Here is an 18,348-nt window from a genome sequence, read left to right as displayed (position 1 = left end):
ACTCATTTTAAAAACGAAACGTTTAGCAAATATCAGATAAGCGTGTGCGTTTCTCGTAAGTAGTATTAAGTGGAGATACAAATGGGTAGAAAACAGTTCAAATACTATTTATTCAACAAATTAAACGATTAATAATTTCTTTGGCACAGTGGATTAAGAATGGTTTAACATGATCACGGCGATCCATGTGACGAAAGCGGATACTCTGGTGTACACTGAAGGCGCGTTCTTTCCACCGCAGGGAAATAGGCCCCAGGACACTATTCCTACCACTTCCGCTTCTCCGAATGCGTTTTTTGTTACTAGTGGTCCTCCGGAGTCTCCCTGTAAACACAAAGGAATATCTCAGTTGGGAGTTATTAATTTTTAAATTTGAAGGTTGGATTATATTATGGAATTATAACTTTTGTGTTATTGAATTTGATGGTTTCTGAATTTCTGGATTTATGGACATTTTTATACTTCTGAGCTTCGAATTTTCTGAGGGTATAAATTTAAAAACTCCAAATTTCTTAAACTTGCAATTTTCTAAACTTGAAAATTTCTAAATTTAATTTGATAGCTCGAAAATGATTAAATTTACCATTTCTACATTTCTATATTTTAAAATTCTCAAACTTTTTTGACACATTATATTAATAAATAATTTACTTTATAAATCTCTGGAATTCTCAATGACAGATGCTTAATGCCTTTATAAGCAATTCTACACGATACCATTTTCAATCACAGAACCATTTCCATTCTTTCAAAATAATACATCAAGTCTCACACAAAATATGTCATTTTCCAATTGTGATATTTACTTAAACTTATATCAGAATTGCATTAAAATTAACTACATATCAACTACCTAAATTACCAACTCAACCACCTACTATTTTAATATTTTAATAAGTAAACCTTGCTATTTTAATATTTTAAAAAATAAACCTTGCTATTTTAATATTTTAATAAATAAACCTTGCTATTTTAATATTTTAAAAAATAAACCTTGCTATTTTAATAAATAAATTTCAAAAAATTATCTGTATATTTTACAAGATATATCTGTACCTTGCAAGCTGACAGACTTCCATTCAAAGGCCCAGTGCAAACATTCGTCGGATGAAGCGGATTCTTCACCTTCAAGTTCAACGTCTTATCCAGCGTGGTCTTACACAAATCATAATCGATTATCGGTAATATAGCTGCCTGTAGATTTTCTGGTTTCTCCGGAGCCCGCGTTCTTCCGATACTACCCCATCCAGTGAGCATAGCATCTCCCGTTGGAATCGACTCAGGATACGGTAGAGCCACTGTAGATACGAACGTGTTTAAATCGAATGGCGTTTCCACTTGCATCAGAGCGATATCGTACGGTGCAACGGTTCTGAAATACACCATACAAAATCATTTCACTTACTAACACTTTAATGACCTACGTCAAATGTCGCCAGGGCTATATTTTTGAAGAATTGAGTTAAAAAAAATTTCTGTAAATTCAATAAATAATTCTACATGTGCAAACATACACACAAACATGCGAAAAAAACAACATTTAAGACATATTTAATATTTTTCTTTGAGTGATAAATTATTAAAGCAACCACATATGTTCATCAATCGTTACACACATGTTGTGTCAGTATATCATTAAAGTTTTGTATATTCTAAAGAAAAAATGCGATTAAAATAATGCAGTTTATCTATTAAAATCTAAAGTGATTAAAATCATGCAATTTACCTTTTAAAAATAAAAAATGACTAAAATCATTAAATTTACCCATCGTATTGCGGATGAACAAAAACATCGACAACCAATCTGCTCTGTTCAGTCTCCTCAAGAACTCCCAGTTTGTATTTGCCAGCGAGGATCAAGAACTCTCCTGAGGATGGAGTCAGTGTTTTGCAGTGACCAGCTGTCAGTATCCAACCAGCTGTTATCACACTGCCACCACAGATGTGTCTGGGTGGTATTTTTCGTTCTCGATCGCCCCAGTGCACGGAAACTTGCCAGGGATGCTGTCCTTTCTCCGCATCCTTCCCTCCTACTATCCTTGTGGGCCGTCGTGCGAGCATCCCCATGTTCGAAATGATCTCTGACGAAATTATTTTTCAAGTTTTAAGTTTGAGAATTTTTGGAGTTGAGAATTTTTTAATTTGGAGGTAGGGGTGTATGAGAATTGGGGGCTTGGAAACTTGGGAATTTGGGAATTTCGGAATTTGGGAATTTGGGAATTTGGGAATTTGGGAATTTGGGAATTTGGGAATTTGGGAATTTGGGAATTTGTGGATGTGGGTATTTGGAGATTTAGAAATTTGAGAAATTAATTTAGGTATTTAGAAATTTAGAAATTTAGAAATTTAGAAATTTAGAAATTCAGAAATTTGGAAATTCAGAAATTTGGAAATTCAGAAATTTGGAAATTCAGAAATTTGGAAATTCAAAAATTTGGAAAATCAGAAATTTGGAAATTCAGAAATTTGGAAATTCAGAAATTTGGAAATTCAGGAATTTGGAAAATCAGAAATTTGATAATTCAGAAATTTGGAAAATCAGAAATTTGGTAATTCAGAAATTTGGAAATTCAGAAATTTAGAAATTCAGAAATTTAGAAATTTGGAAATTCAGAAATTTAGAAATTTGAGGAATTAATTTAGCTCTTCAGAAATTTAGAAATTTAGAAATTTGGAAATGTGGGGACATAAGAATCTAGGGATCACGAAGTTCAGAACTTCGAAATTTCAGAAATTTGATGATCTAGGAATTTGAGAGCTTTGAAATTCAATAACACAATGATTCAAAAATTTGCAAATACAAAAATTAAATAAATTCCGTAACTTAATAATTTTTTAATATAAATTTTCCAATGTCACAAAAATCCAAAGGAAGAACATCGTAGATACACGAGGAAGATAGAATTTCGGAATAAAAATAATCGAAAGTCTTACCATTCGTCCCACCACACATCAAAAGATTGAAACTCAATATTACCAATATCCCGTACATAGTATCCATAATTTCGTAGAACTATTTCGCGCGACTCGTTCGAAGAATCGAGATCAAATGCCGATTTTGATACGACGAAGGTGAGAGTTATCGCGGAAGACCATCCTGAGGAGGAACTGGATCTTTCTTCCTACATGTCAGCTCGTGACTTGTACTTGTGTATACACTTCCATTGACCATTTAAGGGCTCTATTGATGCAATTTCTTTTTCACTGTCACGCGATCATTGACTATGAATTAAGAAGGTACAGGAAAAGGAAGGAAAGAAAGAGCTGACTCTTCTGAAAGTCTATTTCTGATCTCTGAAATAGCTGTTGCGGATGTTCCCTTTATGGCGAGTGCGGGTTGCATTACCTTGAAATTGAGTGTGCAAATGATTCTATTATATCTAACAACTATCTACCTTTTTCAATTTGAAAATATATTTATTCATGTAGTCATTTTATATTAAACACAGTAAATGTCTATATTAAACAGTAAAAGAGTATTTATTTTTATTATTATTTTACAATTTGCATCTTTACATTTCGTTAATTACATATTTGCATATATTACATGATTTCAAAAATTTGCATTTCATATTTTTCTTAGTTCTTGGCAATCTTGTCCTGGATCCAGGAAATGAAGGAGGAAGTCTTGGTGTAGACAGAAGGAGCTCCAGTTGTGCCGCAAGGAACGATTCCCCAGGAAACGACACCGATGATCTGTTTGTTCAAGACCAATGGACCGCCAGAGTCACCCTGAAATTACGATAATTATTAGCTTCAGTTAACACTTCAGTTAATATACTATATTAATTAAATTCTATTTCTTACGCTGCACGCAGAGTATCCACCGGTGAGGGGACCAGTGCAGACGTTGGTCTCGTGCAATGGGGATGGACCAACGAGAGATTCGACGGCCTTTTTGCAGGTGGCAAGGTCGACCAGAGGTAACTGGGCAACTTGGAGTTTATTGGGCATGATTGGGTACGAGGTCCTTGAAGTTGATCCCCAGCCTGTCAAGGTGGCGGTTCCGGAGGGGTTGCTTCCTGCAGATGGTAAGGCGATCGCTTGGACCGACTTGGTCATCTTCAAGGGAGAGGCCAGTTTCAACAGGGCGATGTCATAGGGTGCTACATCTCTGTTATGAAGATAAACAATAGCAAAAATTAGCAGTGAAAAATGATCAAACATTAGTTATTATCTTTGTAATTGGTGTAACTTTCACTATAGTTGATAATTGCTACTTTAGTTGACTTGTTACTGAATGACAGTTAAATCAATAAATATTAGATATTTAATTTTTCGTTCAATTTTTGTATCGTTCTCTATATCCCTTCATCTGACCACCTCTTTAAGCCATGCTCTAATTTTGAACCCACAGTTGCAAAGTAAAGAAATGAAATAAATTGACAAGAACAAAGAAGTTATTTGCAGAAATAATTATAGAGTCCTTCAAGGAACAAATTCTGGTAATGTGTAGGTGTTTAGAATGACAGGTTTAATTACCCAACGTATTGTTCGTGAACGATGGACTTCGAAACACGGATGGATTGTTCAGTGCTCTCGGTCAGCTTCAAGTTGTGTTTTCCTACTTTGACCACGAATTGACCATAGCTTGGAACAGCCAGAACACAGTGTCCAGCTGTGAGAATCCATTGGCTGTTCAAGATGGAACCACCGCAGAAGTGGGACAGGGAGCTGCTTGACATTCCCCATTGAAGGGAAACTTGCCAAGGTGCTGAACCTGGGGTTGCTTCCGATCCTCCGGTTATGCGGCCCAGGAAGAACGGCGCTGGGACGCCGAGGAAGGGCTTGGCTGTAAAAGAACAAGATTTAATTAACAACAAGATTTAAAAAATTATTTTTAAATGAATTCTAAGTCAATGAGTGTTATAACAAATATGTGGACAGTCAGACATATAGTTGCAATTATTTATGAAATTATCTTATTGCTTTACTGAAGCCTTTCACTACTTTGCGTATAAAATATAATAATGTTCAGAATGTTTTCCAAATTGTTTCCTGTATGATACTCCAGTAGCTGATATTAAACTTTAGAACATTGGTAAACATTGCAGTAAACGTGTCAATTGAACGAAAGACTTAAATTGAAAAATGTCAATTGAATGAAAGACTTAAATTGAAAAATGTCACTTGAATGAAAGACTTAAATCGAAAAATGTCACTTGAACGAAAGACTTAAATGGAAAAATGTCAATCGAATAAAGGACTTAAATTTGAAAAAATTAAGCAAACACTGAACTACCTTAACCAAACACTAAACAATTGCAATTTCTCGTTGGAATACAAAGTTAGCAGAGTAGTTACTAAAAATTGACTTACTGGCAGAGGCCACAGCGAGGAAGGTAAGAAGGATGATCAACTTCGAAGACATTTTGTTGGTATGAAGCTTTTCGATGCTACTGTGACTTATATACTAGTCAATCTTCCCGATATCGATACCTTATCGACGCGAGTAATACTTAATCTGTCTAGCAGTCAATGATGCACGTGAGATTAAAAAGAGTTTATCACGTCTAGTGATTTCCTTCATTTTTTATGATGGATGGACTTCTTTCATTTGTCATCGTCTTTTCAATTACGACAGAACGGCCTTCAAGATATTTTGAAGGTCATTTTATAAAATGAACACGAACAATGAAATAACTTGGATTAGCTTTCATAATAATGTTACAATGTATGCACTTAATAATATTTTAGAGAATAGTTTTAAAAATCAGAGACATGTGACGACATATCTCCTCATAGATAGAAAATAGTGATTATGTCTTTGTACCACACTAACAGCGCAATCGTTAATTACGATTATCTATATTGACATAGAGTGTATCAATGATCTTGAAACACTAATCTAGTTTGATTTTTTCTTTTCAGTTGCGTGCGTCAACTATCTCTATTTCTTTCACGATATTGTCAGATCGACGTCAATTACGCAGTTCCTTTTTCATTGTTCCCTGCGTACTGATTTTTACGTGCGATAATTAACGTGCAGAGATTTAATTTGATTGATACAATTGTCCGATTTCGACATACGAATTCATTCTTACTCCCTTCCGCCATTGCAAAACTTCCACGAAAAATTACCGCCTATCTCTAAGTTTATCTCATTCGTTTTCTTTTACTCATAATTATTTTGGCACGGAGGAATAATGGAGATAACACATGTTGAAACTAGTATTGCATATTTATTTTTCTATTGCAGTAATGTTACAAGAAATGCAGTAAATTTTACTGCGGGTTCATTTTTAGGAAACAGAGTTAGCCGAAGGGGTTGATATTTAGTGCATGTTTTGGTGAATCCAGTTGACGTAGGAGGCGACACGGGTGTAGACAGAGGGCATGTGGCTGGTTCCACATGGCATCATTCCCCAGGAGACGATACCAACTTGGACGGCGTTCTTTCCGTGTCCTTGGGCGAGTGGGCCGCCAGAGTCACCCTGCAAACACAATAGACATTAGTAAATTATCAAAGACAAAATCAATGGACATTCATGCATTAATTTGTTAATAAATTGTGATCTGACGATGGTCCATCAGGGTTCAGGAATTTAGAGATTTGGAAATTTGTAGATTTGGGGATTTGGGAATTTGGAGAGTTAGAGATTTGGAAATTTGTAGATTTGGGGATTTGGGAATTTGGAGAGTTAGAGATTTGGAAATTTGAAGGTTTGCGTATCTGAGAATTTGGAGAGTTAGAGATTTGGAAATTTGAAGGTTTGGGTATTTGGGAATTTGGAAAGTTAGAGATTTGGAGACTCGGAGATTTAGGGATTTGCAGATTTGGGTATTTGGAAATTTGGAAAGTTAGAGATTTGGAAATTTGTAGATTTTGGTATCTGGAAATTTGGAAAGTTAGAAATTTGGAGACTCGGAGATTTAGGGATTTGCAGATTTGGGTATTTGGAAATTTGGAAATTTACAGATTTCGGTATCTGGAAATTTGGAAAGTTAGAGATTTGGAGACTCGCAGATTTGGGTATCTGGAAATTTGAAAAGTTAGAAGTTTGGAAATTTGAAGATTTGGGTATCTGGAAATCTGGAAAGTTAGAGATTTGGAGACTCAGAGGTTCAGGGACTTGAGGAAGATATACATTTGGGGATGTGGTGATTTGCATGTTTGGACATTAATCTGCTTACATGTTTACATGCTTGGATATTGAAAATCCAAGCATGAATATTTGAATATTTGAATATTTAAAAATCCAACATATCCACATAATTCATCTATCATACTCTTTCAACCCTCCCAAAACCCAAACAGAACTATACTTACAGAGCAAGCAGAGATTTCTTTGCCAGCGCTGCCACTGCAGACCTGGGTGTCGAAGAGTTCAGGTTGTTTGCCAACGGTGTTCTGAGATTTCAGTTCCTTCAAGCATTCCTCATTGGAGATGATTGGTACATTAGCCTTCTGGAGTTTGTTAGGAAGAACAGGGCGGACGGTCTTAGATGTTGATCCCCATCCACTGAGGATAGCCTGTCCGGCTTGTTTCTGACCTTGGGCGGGTAGCTTGATGGGTTGCACCTGAGCGTTGAATTTCAGGGGTTTCTCCAACTTGAGAAGGGCGATGTCATGTTGGGCAACGCCTCTGTAAAGTCATTGAGAAAAGAGAGATGAGTCAAAGAGACATAAAACGCTTGCTCGAGTATTTTATCTCATTTTGTTTGCGTAGGGAATAGAGATTACCAAACTGAGATTACGTTTCACTTCAGGTAAACTACGAATAATACGATCATGAAAAACAATGATCTAGTCTCTCGCCTGTTCTAGTTGATCTAGTTTTTTCGCCTGTTTTCAAGGTTTTTGTTATTTCGGTAACTGGCATTATAGGAAAGAAATTAAGGTTTCTATTTGATTCTCACCCTGGGTATTGGCTGTGGACAACAGTCTTAGCAACGTTGATAACCTGTTCGGAGCTTTCGTCCTTGGACAGGTAGTATTTACCAGCGATGACCCTGAGTTTTCCAACCTTGAGGACGCAGTGTCCAGCAGTCAGGATGTAGTTTTGGTTCAAGATGGAACCTCCGCAGCTGTGGCTGTATTTAACCAGAGGTGGGACTCCCCATTGTACGGATACTTGGTATGGGAATTCACCGGGGGCGGCGTCTACACCGTCGGTGATACGTGGGGTCAGGTTGTAGGGCACGGCCAGGCAAACTATAACAAACCATTTTCTCCGTGAACATCCCGGATAAAATTAATTGTGTACATGCGACTGTATCGACTGTATATATGTTTGATTTGATGGGAATTTGGTTTCTTACCCTGGAACACGAGGATGGCAGCTAAAACGCACTTGGTCAACATTGTTATTCGGTCGTTTCGAAGTAACTAGTGGATCGTTTTGAAATTACGATTTATATATGCTTCTGAACGAGTATATCTCGTGATAATTCTAAATTGTAATCGATAACAGGTCCTTATGGTGCTATTTTTATTGCAGATACATCTCCTTACAAGTGGTTCATGTACGTGGGTGATGAACATTCCGATTATCGGTCCAATATCGTGATCTCTTTCAATAATACAATGTTACCAGCTATTATATCGCACTGATTGCTTGACAAGATTCTATTTTTCTAGATTCTCTATGAAAACATTCACTCACGCTTGTTTACTTCTATCGAATATGAGAAAGAGACGCAAGAAACTATTTCTTAAAGTTTATTTATTCTACTGAGTACATGCTACTTTGTTCAAATATGTTACGTATAAATTACAACATCTATCAGTTATACATTCCTGACTCTTTAGATTTACAATATTTACAGATCATAGATAAGAATAGTACAGCTTGATTTGTAATTCGGAGACATTTCGCCAGATCCGATTTATTGAACTTTGCATCGTACTTTCAAAGACGAACGAAATCGTTATCGGAGATAACGATCGATATCGATTCGAATATTTACGCAATCATTTTTACGCGTCCAGACAGATTTTTATTACGATACGAACAGCTGATATACGTTTTGATTTGATGGCGATACGGACGGATCGTCCATGCAGACCAACACGAATCTCACGTGTTACAAGTGACTAGACGAGCCATCATTCTGATCCCGGCCCAAATTTCGCGGGCTGTGGGCACAATTTGGTTCGCTGGTAGAAGAAATCCGTAAGTTCCACGATCTCGAAGCTCCACTGTGTACGCGTATTTTATTCCAGCTACACCTTTCGCCCAATCATCCGAGGCACCTACAAAATTAACGTTTGATTATTTATCTGAAGATTTAAAAATTCCAGATATAGGATGAGAATTTAGTTATCTGTCAATTTGAAGATTTGGGAGCTTACGCTTTTGAAGAATTGGACTTTAACTCTCTCGAGGATTTGGAAGATAATAATTTGGAAATTTGAAGATTTTGGAGCTCGAGTTTTGGAGTTTGTGTTATTTCGGGAAGCGGACGATTTGAGATTACGGAGTTTCGGGATTTTATGATCTTGGGATTTGTATTTTTAGATAATTGAACTTTTGGGGATCTGAGTTTTATGACTTCCTGATTTATGGTTTTAGGATTTCAAGATTCGTGTGATTGAATGTTTCGAGATTTGAGGGATTTGAGGTTATGAGTTTTAGGAATTTTAGAATTTGCACTTTTGAGGATTTGAACTTTTGTCGACTTTAGAAGAAGTTTGGAGCTCTTAGAATTTTCTGGTTTGAGGATTTCGGTTCAAGGTTTAAGAATTTGGAAGTTTAGAGAATTAAGAAAGTTTCAGATATAAAAATTGGAAGATTTGAATGTTTTAGAATTTGACGTTTTGAGGATCAGTTTGAATCCTAACCTGAAACCTTTGATCTCCTCTGTCAAGGCTCCACATTAAATTTCTTTTGGATCTCATAAATAATTCAGATAAATAGATTTGCTGAATAAATATATTTTCATTTATTTCCTACTTATAATAAATGAAAAATTTATCATACTCTGCACTGTTGCAATACATTTTATCGAGAACCCCTTTCATCGTCCATTTTATAAATTAAAGAGTTGATAGGTAAAAAAACTTAAGTAGTGCAAAGAGTTAAGAAGTTTGAAAATATTGTATCTTTCAAAGATCAGAAACTGCAGCTTGAAAATTTAATATCGTAACGAGAAGTCTTAAAAATTTCTTACTTTAACAAATATGCAAGTTTTCTATAATACATTTTGTAGAAATATAAATTCGTAGTTTATCAAAAATAAATAATAATAGTTAATAGCCAATACTCGTTAGAGTAACCTTGAAAATGACCCCATTACTTGCACATAATACTATCACGATCAATAGTGATATCTCAAAAAAGTTCCACAACATTTCATATCTAGGTTATCAGGTAGTTTTAATAATAATCAATTTAATTAGCTACAAAACCGCGGCATCGTTTATGTTCCACTAATTACTGAATTGTTATCAAACAAACGCGATAACAAGCCAATATTTTCTGTTATATACGCATGAAATATTTACTCCGTTATCATACCTGATGTCGGATACAATAAATCAGCTGACGGACCAAGTTGATAATTGGTGCCGTGTACCTTCGAAATTGCACCGACAGCTTTTCTAGCTGCTCCCATTAGTTCCGAATAATCGGACGGTTTCGAATGCGTGTATCCCCATGGTACTAGCCACATTTGCGAATAGGAGTGCAACGTTAAGTACATCCTGCAAATTATATCATCACTTTCATGATTAACAGTTACAAATTTTTTAATAATTTTTTAATTCGATTATTGAAACGTCAGCTCTGAACACGAAACTTTAGTTCTTTTGAAAGAAAAAATAATAGCTGACATTAGTAAGTTAAAAAATTATTAATTAATATTTTATATGTTGTTTGAATATAATTACTATAAGAGCTGGTTGTAATGGAGTCGATTTAAAAAATTATATGAAATTTATTATTTTAATCGTAGAGTAACTAGGTAGCAGTGTTTATTATCTGGTACTTGTGCGAGATTGAGTAAACATACTGTAGGACTTTGTGAAATATAAAAACTTTATCTATAAGTTTAACTGTAGTTAAGGACTGATTAACTAATTAGTATGATACGTTGAAGACACTATTTGTATCATATAGGTGAATTTTTTAACTGTGAATGAAGGTGAATTTTTTAACTGTGAATGAAGGTGAATTTTTTAATTTTGAATGAAGGTGAATTCTTTAACTGCGAACGAAGGTGAATTTTTTAATTTTTAATGAAGGTGAATTCTTTAACTGTGAATGAAGGTGAATTTTTATCACGAAGCTGACATAGTTACAAGACATTTTCAGAACTCTCCTACTATTTTCATATCATTTTCAATCATTTGGTATATTCACCTAATACTCTGTTTATTCGTCAGAATGTATTCGGCCATCGCCTTGGTTTCCGGTTCAGAAAAAGCATGCGGACCAGCGTAAGTTTCGTGACAGGGGTCTAAACTCGCTCCACCCTCCTCCACTTCGCCCCAATGGTATCCAAAGTTGCGGTTCGGATCGACACCTTCGCATTTGCCCCAAAACCACCTTGTATAATGGCTCACGAGTTGAAGTAGACTAGAATGGGACTGTCTATACAATGTATAGACAATTAGTAAAAATCACCAGGACTAGACTAGATTAGTAAATCGTCGACTAATTGATAGCTTCATTTTCTATGAAGTAGATTTCTGTTTGAAGCTGAGAAGATGACACTTGGAGTAAGCTCTCACTTTGTGACAAAGACAACTTTTAATCTTTAGTTTAATCTTATTTGGAACTGAGAAGATGACACTTGGAGCAAGCTCTCACTTTATGATGAAGATCACTTTTAATCTTTAGTTTAATCTTTAATCTTGTAGTCCTCGATATGTCCTATACTAATTTACCAAACATCAGTCAAATAATATTTCAATATACATTCTGTCCAGTGAAATGATATAAATAATCTATTAATATCTGCTACTGATTAATATGATTAATATCAGCAGTCAGGTTTGCATATTAATTTCCGTCAAAATTTATCTGCCGAACAGCAATCAATTATCCAAAAGTGATCAAATGATATGAATATTAATAAATTTCAATTAGATTAGATAATCGAAATATTAATTAATCTTGAAATATCGAAGTATGTTTCCTCGCTTCCGTTGATGACCGCCATTTTCTCAGCTCCCAAACTCAGAGACCACATACCGACTGTCGTCTTGATCGTCTCCATGGTTGCTACGAGTCTTCCTCCATAATCTATCACCGATGTGAGTGAACTCGTAGCCATCAGGATTCGCGACAGGTAAAATCATCCAGTCAGCATTGTCCAGCAGTTTTGAGTAGCTGGTATTCTTCTCGACTAACTGGCTCATGATGTAGGTCGCCACAGCAGAGCTGATCCATTCACGTGCGTGCATGCCTACGGAGTACGAATTCGAGAAAATGCGAGAGGTAACGGGACAGGACACCATGGAAATTTGTTGCTCTCGATAGTCGTTTTGCATACTTAAATATTGAAGGATTTTGCAGTGAAAGAAAGAATAAAACAAATTTCACCTTTCTATTATTTTTACACTATTTTCATTGACACTAGAATTACCGACATTAAATGCTCGTTTGTCGAAAAATGAAAAAAATGAAAAGAGAAATAAATGAACACTAAAGCATCAAGTAACATATAGAACTAGTTTTTACCTGAATAAAATATGATAGAAATTTTCATAAAATCACAACAATAATATTTTGTAATATAAAATAAATCTGAAACCAGTCATTTTCACTGGTTGGTAGTTCTAGTGTTAAAATGGCATTAGCGTGAAGTGAAGAGTGGAAGTTGAAGAATAAATTAAGTGAATCTTATTTAATTTCCCTAGTAAACATGGAAGTATGTTTACGAGGTATTCAGTTGTATATATGAAATAGATTGAACTATTTTTTGTATTTTGACATTTTTTAGATATCATAAGATTTGCGTCAGAAAGATAATCTGACGCAACTTGGATTGAGTTTGCACGAGACAATTCTTTATCTCTCAATCCTATCAATTATCAAGTGCTTTAAGCTTTTGATGAGATTAGGTGCGAGGAAAAATTTAATTCAATTAATGCGAAGCAATAAATTAACAAAAGTGATTTCTATTGTGTAGGAAATCATTGTTTAATCTGATGTTAAGATTCTGTAATGAATAAGAAGAATTATAGAATGTATATTGAAATCTCTAGATTCCTAAGATTTCAAGGTTCTCTAGATTCCGAGGATTCAGAATTCTTAGGAACCCTCTTGGACTCTGAAATTCATAGGTAGATCTTCAATTTTGGAGCTCTCTAAGTATCTACTTCTCTAAATTCTAAGATAGTGAAATTGTAGATCTTTAAATTTTTGGTTTCTTAAATTCTATGATTGTCAAATCCAAAATTTCCAAAACCCAAGATTCTGGACCTTCAAATTGCTAAATTCCCAAATTTCTGGAATTTCAAGTTTCTAAACCCCTAAATTTCTAGACCCTCAAGCTTCTAAACCCCTAAATTTCTAAACCCCCAAATTTCTAGACCATAAAGTTTCTAAACTTCCAAATTTCTAGACCCTCAAACTTCCAAACCCCTAAATTCCTAAACCCCCATATTTCTAGACCATAAAGTTTCTAAACTTCCAAATATCTAAACCCCCCAATTTCTAGACCCCCAAGTTTCTAAACTTCCAAATTTCTAGCCTCTCAAGTTCCTAAATCCCCAAATTTCTAGACTCTCAAATTTCTAAACCCCAAATTTCTAAACTCTCTAGCTTCTAACCCCCTAAATATCTAGACCCCCAAAACTTCTAAACCCCCAAATTTCGAGACCCCAAAATCCACATCTCCAGATTCCTAAATTTCCATACCCACAAATCATAAAAACCTTAACTCTCCAAATTCCAATTTTCTCAAAATCTCAACCCGATCCCAAATCTTCGAAAACCCCCAAAAATCAACTAGTAACTCTCCCATCTCAATTCTACATTTTTCAATATTCAAACTTGTCACTGACAATACACCCTCCCTTCCAAAGATAAGAAGAAGAACTAATTCGTTTCGATTCCTATTCGTACAACTTTCTCAACTCATCAGTCTACATGCTCATAGACGCATTTCCAGTTTGAGTAGAATTAGCATTAGAAATTCATACACGCAGTTCTTCAAAAAGATCTCACGGATTATTATGCAAAGTTAACGGAGATTTGATTGTACCTGTATACTCAAGGAATAATAAAGATCTAGATTTCTCAAATGGTAAAACGCGTTATAACGCATGTAAATCATCAATATGCACGTCAGGTTTATCATGAATTTCATCGTAACTGGGTAAACACGTTCCAGTGAGAACAAGTGAAAGAAACTAGAACTTACCAGCATCTATCCAGATCGCTGGTTTGTCATAGCCATCCTTGGCCAGACCAGACGAGATTTTCACCATCTTTATGGGTTGTCCCTCGTAACTGTGTCCAATGGTTATTAGTTCCACCAGACTTGGGTATCTGAAGGCCAGGTAGTCCATGTATCTAGCGATATCTGGAAGAAAATCGTTCGACGATCCGGCAGATAACGAGCTAATTTAGGTTATTTACCTCCGTATCGATGATATCTCTTCCAGGTCATGCTGTGACCGTGAGTGTTCACCAGATCTTCGCGCTGCTCTTTGGACATCTTTGGATTCTGATGGGCTATCGTTTTCTTTTAAACACGATATGCTGGATTAGATTTTCATTCATAGGTAGTGGGTAGGTAATAGGTAGGTAGGTAGGTTTACTATTTTATGGGAACGTGATGGACGTCAAAACTGAGAGATTTACTGGTTGGGGGCTGGTGAAAATTTAGTTAGGTTATTTTTACTTTTTATGGATTTTATTAAATATTTTTGTACTTTGTTAATATTCTCTGTTGATAGTTAATACGACTGTTTGCAAGTAGGTGAATAAATTTTATGTCTATATAGATTCGTATGAAAATATAAACCCATATATCATCCTGTATTACCTCACATATCATTCCACATGTTATCCCACATATCACCCCACATATGACTGTTTGCACGTAGGTGAATAAATTTTATATCTATATTGATTCGTATGAAAATATAAACCCTGCATATCACCCCATATCACCTTACATATCAACCCACATATTACTCCACATATTACTCCACATATGACTGTTTGCAAGTAGGTGAATAAATTTTATATTTATATAGATTCGTATGAAAATATAAATCCACATATCATCCTATATCACCTCACATATCACTCCACATGTTATCCCACATATCACCCCACATATGACTGTTTGCAAGTAGGTGAATAAATTTTATATCTATATAGATTCGTATGAAAATATAAATCCACATATCATCCTATATCACCTCACATATCACTCCACATGTTATCCCACATATCACCCCACATATGACTGTTTGCAAGTAGGTGAATAAATTTTATAACTATATAGATTCGTATGAAAATATAAACCCCACATATCACTCCATATCACCCCATATATCAACCCATATTACCCTACATATCATTCCACATATCACCCCACATATCACCCCACATATCATCCCACATATGGTGAGTCAACATAAAGTATCAAAACAATTACCTAGTTCAGATACTTCAGGTGAATTAACAACTATAAAATTAACTAATTATTACTGATAACTAATGAACAAATTATGTAACAGATGTCCAACATTATTCCATACCTGTAGATCCGATATGAGCACCGTGAAGTCAATGCCTTTGCTCCTCAAAAAAGTCTTCACATCCGAAACGAGGTCCGGCGAGACCACCACATCCGTCGTCCTAAAACCACGGTTCTTTGAAAACGGCACAACGAAACGACCTCAGAAACCACATACTTGTTATTCATCGGCATCGTCCAGAATTTTATGTATTCAGGCTCGGAATCCATAAGTTCCTTCAAGTCTTTCGCGTGGGTCTCAGTGTTCGGATACAATCTGATTAATTGATAGTTCTTGTAGCTGACTCTGTTGGACCGTGGTTTTGAGCTTTTCTCGGTTCCTATGATACTGGTCATAAGTGACCCAAAGCCATTTGCAACAACGGAGAATACTGATTCGACGATGTCCACGAAGGAAAATCCTCTTTTGGTTTCATGGGTTGAGGTGTTGGTTGTTTCGTTTAGATGTTTAGAGGGGATTTGGTACCTGAGATAACCATCTTTTTAGTTTCAAGAATTCTATTTCTCCTATTTCTTAATTCTACTTCAGAGTTTCAAGAATTCTTAATTGTTTCATTCTTAATTGTTCTTAATTTTTAAGTTGGAAAATTTCTGAGAATATTAGGACTCGAAAACCTTGAAATGTTTTTAAAGAACGTTATTGGTTTTTAGATTTGAAGATCAGATTTAGTTATTGTATCATTTGGGATGCGATCATGTGAACTATTAAAGATCAGTATTACACTAATTAAGCAACCAAACACAAAATTAAAATTTAAAACTAAATCAACCAAATTCTGAATAATTACAAATTCACCATAATACATACATTATACAAAAAAGTAAAATCAACTCAGAAATTAAGTTACAAACTTTCAATTAAAAAAAAAAATAGAAAATGCTCCAATTCATCATAAAACCACAAACACATTAAATCACTGAGAATCACTTAACACACAAACCTCTCAATATCCCTTCTCCCCTCAACAAACAAATTCCCCTCATTCAAAAACGAATAATTCTTCTCCTGCATGAACAGTTCAAAATCATGTGCTGGTTTGCAATCGATCAGACTTAACGAAACAACAATCGATAAGCTAAATCCGAGCCGCAGGATCGACAGAACGTCGACAGCCATGGTCGGCCTGAATCAGGCCAGGATGTGTGATCTTCTCGAAGGCTCCTTATTGACTGTTAGCTCGAACCAGTCTTGTGAGCGTATACGAAAAACGACAGTTTCACTGGTGTGCCCCACGGGCCCGGATTACGGGATTTCTGTATGGTATTCAGTACTCAAGCTCCTTCTCTAGCGATAGTGGACCGAGGTTAGTGGAATGTGACGCTACTTTTCAACGGGTATCCTTACTGAAGCGTCAAGGACGATAATGCATACGACTGAGAGCAAATGTGATTTCTCTGGGAAATGTATGACAGTTGAGAGAGGAAAAGCGGTTTTGATCTAGTTTTGGTGTAGTTTTGGGAGATTTGGGATTTGGGGGATTTTGAGGAGATATAGGAACTTGACCTAGCTTCAGGATGTAAGAATTTTGTAAAGTAGGAGTTTTGGGATTTGGGGACTTTGAGGAAATATAGGAACTTGACCTAGCTTCAGGAGTTAAGAATTTTGAAAAGAAGGAGTTTGGAGATTTAGTTTAGAGTCCTAGGAATTTGGGGATGTAGGTATTTTGTGGAAAATGGGATTCTGGAGATCTGGGGATTTGGGAGCCGAGAAATTTGGGAAGTTAGAACTTTTAGGTCCTGAGAATTTGGGGATATGAGAATTTTGAAACGTGGAAATTTGAAAATGTATAAATTCGGAAATTTAGGTGTTTGTGAACATCGAGATTTGGGGTATTGGATATTTGGGGGCGTAGAAATTTGAACACATCCAAATTTGAAGTCGTCCAAATTTGAGGACAAAGATATATGAAGACCTAGGAATATGTGAGTAGATATTCGGTGACATTTGAATTCGGAGTCACAGAAATTTGAAATATAGATATTATAACCTTAAAATTTTGGAACCTTGAAATTTAGGGACCTTGAAATTTGAGAATGTAGAAATTTGGAGACCTAGAAATTTGAGAATGTAGAAATTTGGAGACCTAGAAATTTGCGAATGTAGAAATTTGGAGACCTAGAAATTTGAGAATGTAGAAATTTGGAGACATAGAAATTTGAGAATGTAGAAATTTGGAGACCTAGAAATTTGGAAAAATAGCAAATTCCAAAAATTTCTAAAATTATAGATTCGAAGTTTATAAAATTAATCGACACAGAAATCTACAAATTGAGTATCTCAATTTCCATATATACAGCAATTCACACTGAAATGATTATTAATCACATAATCAATCAACTTCTAAATCCCCCTTTCCCGACTCAATCAATCACTGATATTAATCAACGCGTTAAAAACGTTTGCATTTTATTATCTATATTTAAATTTCTATATAAAATCAAGATTTTACAATCAGTTTACCGTTATCTATGCATGAACTTTTGATTAATCTATCTAATACACGCGAAGAGCGTAAGATACTTCTTCCTGTGCTGTTCATTCCATTATAATTTACTAACGGTAATCGGGAGATGGATTTCTACTTACCATAGCTGTGAACCTAACGGACTCCTTTTAGCTGAATATGAATGGGAGTATTGACCGTGAAAATTTTCTGGTAACTTTTGCTTTCCCTTACATAATTT

General features: G+C 35.4%; 4 protein-coding genes across 7 annotated transcripts; all 4 read right to left on the bottom strand.

Annotated features, from left to right (window-relative positions):
• Positions 1–142: 142 nt before the first annotated feature.
• LOC143264635 (trypsin-like) lies at positions 143–3,391 on the bottom strand. The gene is made up of 4 exons (XM_076532788.1): positions 2,935–3,391; positions 1,766–2,081; positions 1,057–1,372; positions 143–324 (listed from the first exon to the last, which is right to left on the bottom strand). Exons 1-4 carry the CDS (start codon positions 2,999–3,001, stop codon positions 154–156), a joined length of 870 nt encoding a protein of 289 aa, XP_076388903.1. The 5' UTR covers positions 3,002–3,391; the 3' UTR covers positions 143–153.
• Positions 3,392–3,465: 74 nt separating this feature from the next.
• Positions 3,466–6,074, bottom strand: LOC100875791 (trypsin). Its single transcript, XM_012285082.2, has 4 exons — positions 5,320–6,074; positions 4,483–4,792; positions 3,808–4,114; positions 3,466–3,732 (listed from the first exon to the last, which is right to left on the bottom strand). The coding sequence occupies exons 1-4, from the start codon at positions 5,369–5,371 to the stop codon at positions 3,580–3,582; spliced, it is 822 nt and encodes a 273-aa protein (XP_012140472.2). The 5' UTR covers positions 5,372–6,074; the 3' UTR covers positions 3,466–3,579.
• An 88-nt stretch (positions 6,075–6,162) lies between these two features.
• On the bottom strand, positions 6,163–8,404 carry LOC143264636 (trypsin-1). The gene is made up of 4 exons (XM_076532789.1): positions 8,263–8,404; positions 7,861–8,155; positions 7,271–7,586; positions 6,163–6,434 (listed from the first exon to the last, which is right to left on the bottom strand). Exons 1-4 carry the CDS (start codon positions 8,303–8,305, stop codon positions 6,276–6,278), a joined length of 813 nt encoding a protein of 270 aa, XP_076388904.1. The 5' UTR covers positions 8,306–8,404; the 3' UTR covers positions 6,163–6,275.
• A 9-nt stretch (positions 8,405–8,413) lies between these two features.
• Positions 8,414–17,560, bottom strand: LOC100881163 (carboxypeptidase B). 4 transcript variants are annotated; one of them, XR_013038464.1, is made up of 10 exons: positions 16,605–17,549; positions 15,821–16,129; positions 15,665–15,764; positions 14,532–14,637; positions 14,314–14,475; positions 12,138–12,351; positions 11,304–11,534; positions 10,461–10,645; positions 8,968–9,196; positions 8,414–8,513 (listed from the first exon to the last, which is right to left on the bottom strand). XR_013038464.1 is itself a non-coding variant. In XM_076532784.1 (9 exons), the coding sequence occupies exons 1-9, from the start codon at positions 16,778–16,780 to the stop codon at positions 9,021–9,023; spliced, it is 1,659 nt and encodes a 552-aa protein (XP_076388899.1). In that variant the 5' UTR covers positions 16,781–17,547; the 3' UTR covers positions 8,649–9,020. The 4 variants fall into 4 exon arrangements, 3 of the variants coding, with proteins under 3 accessions (XP_076388899.1, XP_076388901.1, XP_076388900.1); XM_076532784.1 differs by lacking the exon at positions 8,414–8,513 and having other exon boundaries at positions 8,649–9,196; positions 16,605–17,547; XM_076532786.1 differs by lacking the exon at positions 8,414–8,513 and having other exon boundaries at positions 9,019–9,196; positions 10,519–10,645; positions 16,605–17,558.
• Positions 17,561–18,348: the final 788 nt, after the last annotated feature.

The sequence above is a fragment of the Megachile rotundata genome, chromosome 6 (assembly GCF_050947335.1).
Source record: "Megachile rotundata isolate GNS110a chromosome 6, iyMegRotu1, whole genome shotgun sequence".
Taxonomy (NCBI): Eukaryota; Metazoa; Arthropoda; class Insecta; order Hymenoptera; family Megachilidae; genus Megachile; species Megachile rotundata.
The sequence above is the reverse complement of the archived record's forward strand: the minus strand, read 5'-3'. Positions and strand labels throughout refer to the sequence as shown.

What these genes read in the sequence shown, in the direction of transcription:
- LOC143264635 (XM_076532788.1), bottom strand. Translation starts at nt 3,001, where the DNA reads ATGGATACTATGTACGGGATATTGGTAATATTGAGTTTCAATCTTTTG. An exon ending in GATGTGTGGTGGGACGAATG is followed by an intron (nt 2,082 to 2,934) that starts GTAAGACTTTCG and finishes TAATTTCGTCAG; the next exon opens with AGATCATTTCGAACATGGGG. An exon ending in GAAGTCTGTCAGCTTGCAAG is followed by an intron (nt 325 to 1,056) that starts GTACAGATATAT and finishes TTGTGTTTACAG; the next exon opens with GGAGACTCCGGAGGACCACT.
- LOC143264636 (XM_076532789.1), bottom strand. Translation starts at nt 8,305, where the DNA reads ATGTTGACCAAGTGCGTTTTAGCTGCCATCCTCGTGTTCCAGG. An exon ending in GTCCACAGCCAATACCCAGG is followed by an intron (nt 7,587 to 7,860) that starts GTGAGAATCAAA and finishes ATGACTTTACAG; the next exon opens with AGGCGTTGCCCAACATGACA. An exon ending in AAGAAATCTCTGCTTGCTCT is followed by an intron (nt 6,435 to 7,270) that starts GTAAGTATAGTT and finishes TTGTGTTTGCAG; the next exon opens with GGTGACTCTGGCGGCCCACT.
- LOC100881163 (XM_076532784.1), bottom strand. Translation starts at nt 16,780, where the DNA reads ATGGCTGTCGACGTTCTGTCGATCCTGCGGCTCGGATTTAGCTTATCG. An exon ending in GGGAGAAGGGATATTGAGAG is followed by an intron (nt 16,130 to 16,604) that starts GTTTGTGTGTTA and finishes TGGTTATCTCAG; the next exon opens with GTACCAAATCCCCTCTAAAC. An exon ending in GACGATCAAGACGACAGTCG is followed by an intron (nt 11,535 to 12,137) that starts GTATGTGGTCTC and finishes TACATTGTATAG; the next exon opens with ACAGTCCCATTCTAGTCTAC.
- LOC100875791 (XM_012285082.2), bottom strand. Translation starts at nt 5,371, where the DNA reads ATGTCTTCGAAGTTGATCATCCTTCTTACCTTCCTCGCTGTGGCCTCT. An exon ending in CCTCGCTGTGGCCTCTGCCA is followed by an intron (nt 4,793 to 5,319) that starts GTAAGTCAATTT and finishes GTTCTTTTACAG; the next exon opens with CCAAGCCCTTCCTCGGCGTC. An exon ending in GTGGATACTCTGCGTGCAGC is followed by an intron (nt 3,733 to 3,807) that starts GTAAGAAATAGA and finishes TCGTAATTTCAG; the next exon opens with GGTGACTCTGGCGGTCCATT.